General features: G+C 40.7%; 2 protein-coding genes across 7 annotated transcripts in view; both read right to left on the bottom strand.

Annotated features, from left to right (window-relative positions):
* Window positions 1-6,962, bottom strand: part of LOC138060660 (uncharacterized) — a 17,748-nt gene extending 10,786 nt beyond the window's left edge. For 2 of the 5 annotated variants that reach the window (XM_068906493.1, XM_068906492.1), the window contains exons 1-5: window positions 5,707-6,676; window positions 3,989-4,639; window positions 3,114-3,473; window positions 1,942-2,329; window positions 534-608 (exon numbers count right to left, since the gene is read on the bottom strand). In XM_068906493.1, the coding sequence (XP_068762594.1) occupies window positions 534-608; window positions 1,942-2,329; window positions 3,114-3,473; window positions 3,989-4,639; window positions 5,707-5,920 (1,688 nt within the window). In that variant the 5' untranslated portion in view covers window positions 5,921-6,676. The other 3 variants (XM_068906496.1, XM_068906495.1, XM_068906494.1) reach the window with 3 other exon arrangements.
* Window positions 6,963-8,424: 1,462 nt separating this feature from the next.
* LOC138060663 (uncharacterized) overlaps window positions 8,425-12,500 on the bottom strand; it is an 18,296-nt gene continuing 14,220 nt past the window's right edge. For both annotated transcript variants that reach the window (XM_068906498.1, XM_068906499.1), the window contains 4 exons: window positions 11,527-11,607; window positions 10,820-10,861; window positions 9,464-9,514; window positions 8,425-8,519 (listed from right to left, as the gene is read on the bottom strand). In XM_068906498.1, coding sequence (XP_068762599.1) covers window positions 8,510-8,519; window positions 9,464-9,514; window positions 10,820-10,861; window positions 11,527-11,607 — 184 coding nt within the window. In that variant the 3' untranslated portion in view covers window positions 8,425-8,509. The remainder of the gene's footprint in view (window positions 8,520-9,463; window positions 9,515-10,819; window positions 10,862-11,526; window positions 11,608-12,500) is intronic.

A 12,500-nucleotide genomic window follows, 5' to 3' on the forward strand; every position in this document is an offset into this window, starting at 1 on the left:
GAGGACAAAAACAATAGAAACACGTTGCAATGAATGTGAAAGATATTTATAGCATATCATCCACTTCCTTTTGTCTTTGTCCTCTCAAACTCTCTTTCAAGCTGAATTTTAATATATCGAAAGTAGCCTATTATGATGCTTTTAGCCTGGCAGCAGTCTCTGCCGGGCGTCTCCCTTTGTTTACCTCGGCACTAGTAACAGCAGTTTGCTTTCGGTTAGATATTGGTATGTTAGTTTACTTTATAAACGCACGGACCACAATGATGCTTACTCGGGATTCTGGGCAAAATCCCTACAGCGACAATAAGAATCCCTCGGGATTGTAGGCGAAAATCCCCTCGAGGACAATTGAAATACAAAATGGAAACATTATTCGAGGGAGGTTGGGTATTGTGAATAGCCATACCGATTTCTTGCACACATATCTATCATTTTAAAGCACGAGTTGGTTATCGAATCGTAGACTCTGATCAGTTGCTCCATTCATTGATTGACTGTCTTAGAGGGTAACACACAAAACTGTTATCACTGACCTTTCTTTCTTCATCTCCGGGTTTGAATATATCACAGAAAACCGTCCTGGGTCTTGATCTTGGTTTTCGTTTCTGCTGTTTCAAAAATAAATTAATGGAAGTCATGGTTGTTATTACTTTTTGTTTTTTTGCTCGTATTTATGTTTTCTTTTCTTTCCTGTTTTTGTTGCTCTTTTTTTTCGTTTGTTTTGTTGCAAATATCAAACGTGTAAATAGAGAGTTTTAGCAAAGCGTTTATGTGAAACGGCAATCTGCAAACGGCACGCTTTTTCTTGTAATAAAATCGTGAAAATTCTTATTATGACTCGTCTCTCTCCTTTGAGAAGTTATGAGTTCATATCCAACAAGTACCTTGGTATTCTGGCAAAATGCAAGATTTAGGGCGCTTTCCTTTTATCAGAACTGGCCGGCCAGACCGGTCAGTTTGCCAAGAAAATGCAAAAATTTGAAGGAACACTTGCATGAAAATCCCTCTCATTCTTCTGGAGAAGTATATATAATCCTCGAAGTGTATTAATATGAAGGCATTGTGGATTTAGACCTTCCAAACACCCGGTCTGGCCAGTCAGTTCTGTCAAATGGAAAGCGCCCTTAGTCAGACATGCTAAACATCTTTTTTAGCTGCCCTTTTCCTCCAGTTATCCCAGGTTTCAAAATAGGCTTGCAAAGTATACCTGCATGTGCTTACTGCTGTACCCGCGTTATAACGGGACTTATGGGAACCGATAGACGCTCGTCCAAGTACCACATGGTGAAGGATACAGGTGTAACCTCTGACCAGAATGCACCCTTATCCCCAGAATAAGAAAGAATGCCGTTTTAGTCTGCAAACCCCTCACCAGATAGTTCTTTCATTTGAACCTGATATGCATTTTATCGACCCACTCTTTTTGCGGTTGGATAAGTCCAAGAAAATTACTTCCTCTCAGCAAATTTGCCCTCATGACTTGACTGGAAGAGCGACATGCAATGCATATACAGAGGTGATAGTCTCTTGTTTGTATCTCACGGCCTGAATGTTTTCACGTTTCTTTCACGTTTCTCTATGGCTTCTTGCGCATGTGTGCGTAATGTGCGGACGCAGTTCTAGTAGTTACTATTTCCATTCTGTTAAGTTGATCTGTTGTTATTTGTTATGCGTGAAAACCACTGCTTGCCTCGAATAGCTGTAGCTAACTGCGAGCAGTGCCTATCTTACTTTGCATGTTTTTAATTTTTAATAAACTTAAGTTTAACTTAAGGTCTAGATATATCAGTTCAAGGATCAATGTTCAACTTCACGCAAATGAAATAGTTTCGCAAGAATGCTCCCTAATTAATTTGAGTTCATTACGATGCGAAAGTCCTCTGCTTATCGCCTCAGTCGGTTTACATTGATGTGTGAGAGCAAAATAGTCAGTGTGTTTACCGTTGTCTGCAATAACGAATCAGTGCTATCACGCCAACTTGAACAATCAAGACAGAAACCACTCCAACAATGACATTCACAGCATTTACTTTAGTCTCGTTTCCTCGCACCCGTGCATCGCGTATGTTCTCTTCTCTCGCCTCACTGATGATTTCTGCCTGATCTGTTGAGTCGCGCGTCGTTGGATCTGCGGCAGGAGTAGATGATGGTGGACTTTCCGTAGGTATTGTATCTTTGTGAGTGACTTTACTGGTGGACGTTTCTTCTGATCTTGAAATAATTGCTGCTGCTGTTGTTGTTGTTGTTGTTGTCGACGGCGGCATCGTTGTTTTCCCTGTTTCGTTGTTGTTAGTTGTAGCAAGGGAGCTGATTGAAGTCGGTTGGAATACTGTGTTGAAGATAAAAATGTTAATACTCGTCTTCCTGGTTGAAAAACGTAAGTAATTTTCTGTTCAAGAAGCTAAATAAAAGGCTGGCACAGTAGGTTGGTGCGCGGCCTTGTTTCGACTTCTTTCCTTTCCGTGTAGCTAAGTAGCTTTAAATACCCGTAAAATGGAGCACTGATGGAGAGGGGGGAGTAAAATGAGCGCACCGTCGATCTCAGGTTTGTCAGTTGAATTACTGTTTTGAGTTATCGACGTTCAATATGGCTACTTTACTTTACTTTACTTTATTCTATCAAGTGGTTGTTCTCCACCAAAAATAATTATTATGTCCTGTTAAAGGTGGGCTTGATTATGAAAGACCAAAAGTAAGAAATCTATATTTGGCGGGACAGGCGCAAATTCGTGAATGTACAGACTCATATAACCTATTCAGGTTGGTCAGGGGTCTGGTACGATATAGATGCCGGACGGGAAGCAGTTGAGGGAAGCGTCTAAGACATTTCTTATGACCCGGCCTTCGCGTATCGCTTTAACTAGGATTCCTAGGAAAAGGACTTGCTGTAGGCGATAAGTCGAGGTTGACTACTAACAGACCGTGAGTCTATTGCTACTTAGGTTGAGAGGTTTAATGGAGAACAGCGTACATTGCTGTTGAGTATGTCTTTCTGATTGTCGAGAGATTCAGACAATAAAGATAATAAGAAAGACAGGGTATAGAGAAGGGCCGACACCGATTTTCCTGATCAGGTCGTAAAACCCACAAGTTTCCTTACTGACTTAGCATACCTTGCTCAGCGATCGACTGATAACTGGCGTTAAATCCTTTTGAGGTCACATTAGCATCTGAATGGAAGATAACAGTCACATTGTTGCTTCTGGATCTGACAGGTTGAGACGAATCTGGTTTTCCATCGCCACAAAATGTCTCGATTAAAACAAGGGAACCATTTTTGTAAGTTTCCCAAACTTCGACATAGTCGCACTTGCAGCAACCACTTTGCAATTCAAAGTCCTCAAATGTGAGCAGGATGGTATGGTTCCAGGGAGCTTTGATGTGCCACTTGCATGAGGCCTTGTTGTTGTACTGCTGTGGATAGTATGGACTTGAGAAGGTTCCTTTGGGAGCCGTCAGTTCTTGCACACAAGCTGTTTAAAAGAGTGAAAAAAAGCTGTTTCGAATTCGTTGTCTCTGCTTAGGACCATCAAACGCTTAGTACTTGCTGCACCAATTTACTTATACACTGGCGCCTTCCTCGCTTCATGCGTCGGAGTAATCAAAAACAGGAAATCGTGCGACTTGTCGCTCTGACAAAGGGTTAACGCTTTAAAGGTCAGCTCACAAATCTCTAGTACAGGGGGTGGTAAATTAACCTATATTTACTCGTTTGATATTAAAAGCAAATTGTCCCCCTTCACTCTACATCGACGCAATCCAACAGCTTCCCAAATACCTTTATTCATTTGCATGATGGACATGCAGAATGCTTCGTGTGGCTTCTATTGTTGTTAGGTAAAGTTTACCAGTTTTTCTCTTTATTCGCAGAAGATTATAATAAATTGAATAAGAAAGCATTCTGATAAAACATTCTGTTCTTGATTGTTCGATGACACCACCATGCAAGTGGTCCATTGAGAACCATTCTTCAGAACAACGTACGTACCTTTGTGGAAATAGTAACAATAGTGTATCCGAGGATTGCGAAACTCGGCTCCATATGGATAGGGGAAGCTTTTCTGGTTGTGGTTATTGTCAATCTCAGTGGCATATTGAATAAACTCCATTATGTGACCTGTGTTGAGTACTTCTTGACAATGAGGTCTAAACGCAATGAGGTAAAATGGCTTCGCAGTTGGCAACTCGATGGGAACGTTATAAGATCCTGATGTATGGCAGCAAAAGAATATCTTTGTATCATCGTTATATACTCCCTCTGGAATTTCACCATTTCGGGCGTTCCTGTTTCCATTGACACCATTTTCGTCATCCCACAGCACCGACCCGCTCAGCATCCCCGCCGGGCAACTCGAGCCCTTCTGATAGATGCAGTATTGACCTTTCGGCCATGGATTCCTTGAGGCGTCGAAGGCGGTCGTCTTATCAGTTTTCATACAAAAAAACCTTATCACATCGGTCGACGAACGCATTGCATGCAAATGTGATTGCGGGGAAATTCTTGTTTGGTTACTTTTGTCCTCTAGGTCTTGGTAAATATTTCCTTTCTTCCAGGAGAAGCCATGAGCGGGTGGACAGTTTGACTTCGGCATCGGCAAGCCGTACTGTCCCAGCGGCCACAGGACAGTACTGCAAAAAACTGCGAAGAGATGAGAACTGATTTAAGACAGTACTTAGTGCATTCACATAATGCTGTAGATATTCTTCCATGTTTGTCCGAATAGATTTTTCTTGTTCTTCAGAGCAAACCCATGCTATTTTTATTTGACTGATGTGAAGGCTTTGTATAAAGGATTTGTATTTTGGTGTGTTGTTTAGGGTGACTGTTGAGCGCTCAAAAAAGAGTTCCACCCTGAACTTTTGCAAAGCAACTCTATCAATCTTTGGCTCATGCTCGAAGCTATGTAGTCTCCTACGCAGCAGTTCTTTGTGTGGTCACGCAATGCTCCTCTCCACACAAACAAGTGGGGAGGAGCGTTGCGTGACCACACATTTAACGGCTGCGTAGGAGACTACAATCTTGGACAGAATAAAATGGAAAAACAAACTCCCATCCCCCCCAAAGCAAGGATGAAGCCACGTAAAAGCAAAACGCGCCATCTTCCCATCCTTGGTTTGGGGGGAAGGGGGGTACAAATTTCCCATCTATTTTGTCCAAGATTGAATCTCGGACAGAATAAAATGGAACAGCAAACAAGCAAGGACGAAACCACGCAAAAAGCCATGTAGAAGCTATGTGACGTCAAAAGAGTATGGGTCACAAACGAGCTGACAGCAGAGGCGCTTCTTCCTCCTTGACTCGACCCGAACTCGTAAGACGTCGTGAAGCCGTAAAATTTGTTACTGAAAACTTAAGCCTCAGATTTCAAATGTGTTAAATCACGCAGCGCCTATTTTAAACACAGTATCTAAAGAGAAATCAGCAGGCCCACCATGAGCACCCGACCTACACAGCCGCACCCAAGCAATTCTCATCATGATTTTAGTTATGAACCACTCTGATCGAGCAACAATCAATGAATCTTAATTAAGTAATCGAGAAAAAGATAAATGCTTGGCTGGGATTGTGTAAGAAATCCAGTTATTTCTGCAACAAAAACAAAATTTTGCTCCTGGGATTTGCCTACATATAAATCATGAAATTTAATTGCAGTTGGTGTACATGATTGCACATGAGCTTGGCAAACATGACAGGTTTTCTTGTACCTTTTTCAGCTAAGCAGCAAAGAGCAATAATCCTGAACAGACCACAGCAAGTATCAAGGCTGTCTCGAGCTCCAATTCGCAATACCATGACTAAATCTGTAAGATATAAAGATTGTTTACGTGGGCTGCAGATCAAGTTGAGGATCACGGTTCTGTCCACTGGCGATCCGCACAGCATTGTAAAATGAGACTGGGCTTTTACGGTAAAATTCATATTATTGATCTGACCTTTCTAGTTTTACAGGCTTGATTAATCACACGCCCCCCGACAGAAAAGCTCAATGCGATGCGTTACAGTGATACAATTCTTAAATATTTCATACAAAAAGCTCTCTTGCAAGCCGACATTGTGTATATTAAACATTTATTTTCAGTTGCAATCTTTCCTTTCTGTGTAGTTATAAGTGTTAGATGGAAGTACCCTCCGACTGAAGGTACTGTTATCATGGGTTTGAAGAAATACGATTCACCTTTTTATAAGATGAATGGTCACTGTTTGACCGTAGTTTTGGATTACATCGGTTCATTGACCAGGATTAAAACACGCATCGATTACGAAGAGGCGGAGTAGTGGGAATAACAAGAAACTCTCGGTGTGCGTTTAATAGGATAAAAAAATACTAATTCAAAAACTGCAACCTTTAACGACAAAACTACCAATATCTACATTGGATTACTACTGGATTTACGACAAGATAGCAGATCTTTACAGCCGCTTGCTTCCATCAAGTAGGGGCGGCTATACACAGGCCATCAAATGACAGAAAAATTACACTCGGTGGTGACATAAGCCTTCTCAAGAAGGCTCCAGTTTCGTAACGCTTCGCACACATATACCGTATTTAAGCTGCGGAAAGCAACATGTTAATTAATTTGCCCTTTCATTCTCAAAATCGAAACGTTCATTCTCCTAACTAGTACCATAAATTTCTTTGTTGGGAAATCATGAGAATTTGGTGCTATAGCAAGATCACACTTACGCTGATAGTATTCTTCATTCTCAATACCTGTCTGACTGACATTTCATTGAAATTGTGAGGAGGATTTACGTTTTGACTACAGGGAGTAACAGATTTAGGGTCAACGTACGTTCACCGACTTATCAGCCTGCGAGCTTATCGGGTTTATGACCAACTCACAATAACTTGCTCCCTACAACAGCTGCTTGATTGGTCAATCGACAGTCCACTGTACCGATATCGCAGAGGTCATTTGTCAAACTTTCATTCAAGTGTGTATTTTTCGGGCTTTCCTTTCTGTCCCTTCCTTACTGCTGAATAGAAGTAACGTCCAACAAACTGCGATGATCCAAGAATCTTAAAATAGTTTCGTGTTGTTTGTCAGTCTCTTTGACTACCTAAACCTCTTGTTAAGGGGGGTGGACTCTCAAATAACCATATCATCAAAGGAATACTGGTCGTCTTTCTTTGGGGTCGTCGATTGTGGTCTCATGTTGTGTAATAATACAAATGCCATATTTTTAGCTCCCAGGGTATCCTATAGAGTATCACGCGGAAGATATTAAATAGGAACAAAAACAACAACAACCTTCAATGTAGGTATTGCGTTTCAGTTATTGATTCGCTAGGAAATTTCAGTATTATTTTAAAGGTGGAAAAACGTATCCGTATCATATTCTACGTGGCAGACCCTAGGGTTATTGTGACAGTTTCAGAGTTTACGAGGTAAGATAACATCCACATAGAATTGACTAAATACAAAAATAAAATAACAAATTTTCGTAAAATCCTACTAGTGGTCTATTATCAATGCTGCGTTCTGATTGGTTGAGCTACTAGTAGGCTATTTGTTATAGCCCACTAGTAGCGAAAAGCGCCGGCATTGAAAACCAAAACAACAATTAAAGTCTAGCTTTAACTAGCGAAAGATGTTTTGTCTCGCCCTCATGGCCTCTGAGGGCGAGACAGACATGTTTTGTCTCGCCCTCATGGCCTCTGAGTCAATAGCTCATTCGGCCTTCGGCCTCATGGGCTATTGACTCAGAGCCCATTCGGGCTCGAGGAATAATTGTTAAATACACGTAATCGATACAAGGGTATTACAAATGGTGTTGAAGCGAAACCAGCTCAGAGCTCAGATGGACCGTGCCCAATGACTCTAAACATTACATTCAAGGGCACCCAACGTCAATTTTCGGAAAATATCTGTTCGGAAGACGATTTGAGATCTAGAATTTTCGGAACATTTGTTGTAAAATTTCTTGCTTGCCTGCCTGTCCTAGGATTTTCGAGCCCCTAAAAAATGGTAAAATTGCTCATTTTTAAAGGATTTTACCCTAAAAAGCTCACCTAGAATTTTTGGGGAATTTTCGAAAAGGTACGTTTAGATTCCTATAATTTTCGGATCACTTGACTTTCAGCTAGGAAATCCGAACAGATGACAAATTTTTAGAGGATAAAAATATGCCTATATCTACCGTTTATATACTAAAATACAATGCTATGTTTAAGTGGTTTTGAACTATATTCTCGTTGGGTGCCCCTGTTACACTGGAACAACAAAGTGTCGTTTACGAAGTACTAATTTCTTAAAGTTAAATTTCTGGTGGAAAGAACGGTAGCCTGTGTAGACGTTGCCATAAAGTACAGCCCTCATACAGTTAGCGGCACGTTTGCGTGGAAGCGTTCTTTTTATTTCCTGCGCAGTTCTCGCGATGAAGCTGAAACAAATCGCGACCTTGGAGACTGGGATGCATCCCTTCCAGCTTTTAAAGATGATTGACGAGGGTGGCGTCTCCAAGCTCATTCTCCGAGCTGTCCATGCATTCACATTGTCTGCTTGACTAAACCATCCTGAACAGCAAAAAAAGGTAATCGTCGATTAGTAGCTGAAGGTCTTAATTATTGAAAAAGTTTGCTAACAGGCGACTAATAAGATAATCATTCAACAATTCAAACGAACTGCTGGTCAGCAGACATTCCACTAAACAGCAACAGCACTGCAATTCCATTCATGTTCTTTTGATTTCTCTAGAGGACGCCTGGGGCCTTCCAGATGCATTACACATCTGTTTGTTATTGTCAGTATGACATAAACACGAGATGCAGTTGAGTTTTGCCTGCCATAAATTAAATCCGAAATCTTGTAAAAAAAATAGACACTCTTAACTTCACACGTTTAATTCGTGTGAGTTTCACGCATGCCGGGCTCATTTTTTCATCATTTATAATGGGCGTCCTTGAAGTTCTTCATTAAAATACGGCCAATGATCGTAACTCTTTGTAATTGTACGTGAATTTATTTTACATCTCCAACTTTTCGTTATTTGGTTTTTATGACAACTGGAAACTTTATCATCGCAATTATCACGTGAGCATAGTCCAATGGTAGCCTCCTTTGCAGCAGTTTTTTGTGTCGGTCCCATTCTCCCTCCTCACATTGTCTTATAGCTCAGTGGTAGAGCATCTTATCTAGTTTTCGGAAAGTCAGACGTTTGACTTCAATTAGGACTGAGTAGTCGGATTTTTCCGGGTATCCTAGAAGAATCATGATGTGTTTACTTTCTGGGTTTTCGAGTTTTTCCATCAAGGTGACTCCACTCGTACTATGCGCGCTGTTTAACAATATGAACGACCTAAGAACAGTGAAAACGAATCGAATTGAATCGGCCCGTAACTTGAGGTCCGTGCTGTGACATCAAGACAGCTAGATAACGTAAGGTCTTCTTAAATAATCGAATTCGAGGATTTGGGTTCCCCTCTTTTTCGAAAGAAATAAAACAACAAAACCTGCGTACCCTTCATAAACAGGATTGCTTGATTCGGCTTCCGTTGTAATGTCGTCCATGCTGATATGAAGACAAATACAAAAGATTCAAGTTGCTAAACAATATTACTTTACACAATAATTAACGATTATTCCATGAGCGCGCGTTGGATATGAGAAGGTAATAGCCGACTCGTAGCGCCGAGTTGGCTATAACCAGTCTCATGTCCAACAAGCTCGAATGGAATAATCGTGTTATTAGATTTCCATTAAATTCTGAACACTTGGACACTTGGAAATTAAATCCAATCAGTTTCCAGCTTGACAACACTTGATGTGATCGTCATAAGGTATATGAGCTGATAACCGACATTGAATGAACCAATCAGACAGCTATAAACGCAATTGCAATATCCGAGGTAGGAAATTTAGTAATAGCGTATATTCCGGCAGAACGTAGAGAAAGCATGTAGGTAAAGACCAGAGGAAAAGAAAAGACAGCCCATAAAATAGAAGATCAGAGCGCACTTGCTGTTCGTGCAGGTGGTTCGGAAATTCATCTCCTTTTCTGTAACTTAAAATAATTTAGCTGCAACATGTAAACTCTTAAATTTAGACGTAAGTCAAATAATGATCTTTAAAGGGTCGGTCTGAGGGGCTCTGTCTTTGTTGTCCGTGAAAGCAAAGGTAGATTTAAAACGGCTACTTGAAGCATCTTTATTCTCCAAAGAATATGACGTAAGAGAGCCCTCCCTGTACCCCACGATAATTATCTGAAATCTAGTTTTAGATTGCAACCTTCCAACGAAGATTATTTAAGATGTTGTTTTCATGACTACGCGGTCCACTCTCACACCAACTGTCCAATAAAGGGCCTTCCAGGCCTTGAATTAACCAAGCAGTAGAGTGGTTTTCAATTGAGTTTCGAAAGTAATTATATAATTACTTTGGTTTTGCATTACTTCACTCAGTGATTGGTTCAAAGTTCTCGCGCCAATTTTTCAACCAATCAGAAGTGAAACCAAAACCAATCATGGCTCGCGCGTGCACATTTTCCCGCGCTTTGTGTCGGCTACGTGTAATTGCTTCGAGTTTTGATTGGTTTACTGGATTGTCTCCGTCCTTTTTGATTGGCCAAAGTAATTACTTTGGTTTTGGTTTTACGACACTCATTTGAAAACCGCTCTAATGGATTTCAAATAACTTTCATCAGAATAGGGCCAAATAAGGGGGATTTAGTCACTAACCGGCCTCATAATCTCTTGACAACTTAGGTCCGAATTCTCCCAATCATAAAAAGAATTGTAAGTAGGTGTCTGTAGTTTTCCTGAGATTTTACATTTCATTATATCGTATACATACAAAAACGAAATAAGAATCGACTCACCTTTCGTAAATAATGTTATTATTGTCTTGTTCATTTTCCACACTAGAACGAGCATCAAACTTAAATTAGTTTAAACAAGCATAGGATACGGAAGGTAACTATACTGACCCCTTTTTCAGGATTTGTTAGAATCGGTGGTACCAAATGATTTCACAATTATTCGAAGTCTGGGAAGCGTGACCATCGCTTTAAACAGGACCAGGCAACGCCCTTTTAATGATTCGTGCCAGTGTGTGGAGAAGAGAAAGGTTATTTACCCGAAAGGAAGTGAAAAAGAAGTAAAGACATTTCTATGGGCTGGGAAGTTGAAATCAAAGTTATAAACAGCCGCATACGATTTGGCTACGCCTTAAATAAAGATTCACACCGCGTGATGCAGTCCCTAAAAATTTTCTTCTGTTTACAAAATAAAGAGAAAATCCCCGCTGCCAGTTCTCGTGACAATACAACTCTCAGATGCTTCGATCACTGCAGATGAGAAAATTCAACATGAAAGAGCTGTAATCGTACAAATTACATCGGGACACTCCTGTGCACGGGTTCCTTTCCTGACCACCTCGCACCTCATTGCGAATGAGGGGAGGAGGGAGGGTGGGGGAGATTAGGTTATTTTCACTAGCAACATAATTTGTTTCACAGAACTGAGGAAAAACTGTGCATTTGTGGAACCTTTACGGCTAGAAACTTCTAGATATCATAACCTTTACCTGCTCGAATAAAGGGGATTGTCGCTCTCTTTCATCTCATCATCTGCTTCAAATTTATCAATAGAGTCAGAAAAACTGGCCCTTTAAAGAGAAAAAGAATACGTTTATTCCAAAAACGGGAAACGGCTCAAAAAGGGCATGTACTTCCATTGAAAAGAATCATAAAAGAATATACCCTGATTCACCGCTTTTATAATCTATTACTGAGTCAACACTGAGTGCCCAGTCTTTTTAGACTTTTCGGTTGAATTCAAACCTCAAAAGCCTGTGCTATCGCATCAAAGAAAAGAACATCCTTTTGAACAAATCATCAGATTTTCCTTCTATTAAACAAACGAAAGGGCACTGCAGGGATAAGCGAGAAATTTCCATGTCAAAATGCGATTTCAGATTACTTGTAAATTGGCATACATATTTAGTTCACAATAGGGCCGTTTATACGAGAGCTAATAAGCCGCGGCTAACTCTGGCCGCGGCTCACGTAATACGCGAGAGGAACTATTTATACGAGTATAAACTCCCCGGCCAGGATAAGCCGCGGCTTGAGAAAGCCGTGAACGTAGATTTTGTACCATTTATACGGGGTCTTCGCGGCTTACGTAAGCCGCGGCTTATTTTCTCTCGTATAAACGGCCCTAATGACGTTCCTTCAAATGCTTATTTTCCGAACTCGAGTGACATCAGGACTGTTTATAGAGAGACCTAGCATCACGTTTGCGTGAAACGGCAAACGTCGGCTTCCGTTTCACGTTTGACGTTTCACGTAAAATAGACAGAAGTTTGTGACTTTAGCTTCGCGTGACCCACGGCAACTGGAGTTTTTAGTTACCAAAAAGCAAAAACAAAACTCCGAGTCCTTTTAAACATTGTTTGGAGACAAATATTTCAAATGAAAATCCTTACCCGTCAAATGTTGAGAGTTTCGATGAAGTTGTTTTGTCAGTCAACAGAGAGACAACGTGAGTTCACGTAGA

The sequence above is a fragment of the Montipora capricornis genome, chromosome 8 (genome assembly GCF_036669925.1).
Source record: "Montipora capricornis isolate CH-2021 chromosome 8, ASM3666992v2, whole genome shotgun sequence".
Lineage (NCBI taxonomy): Eukaryota > Metazoa > Cnidaria > Anthozoa > Scleractinia > Acroporidae > Montipora > Montipora capricornis.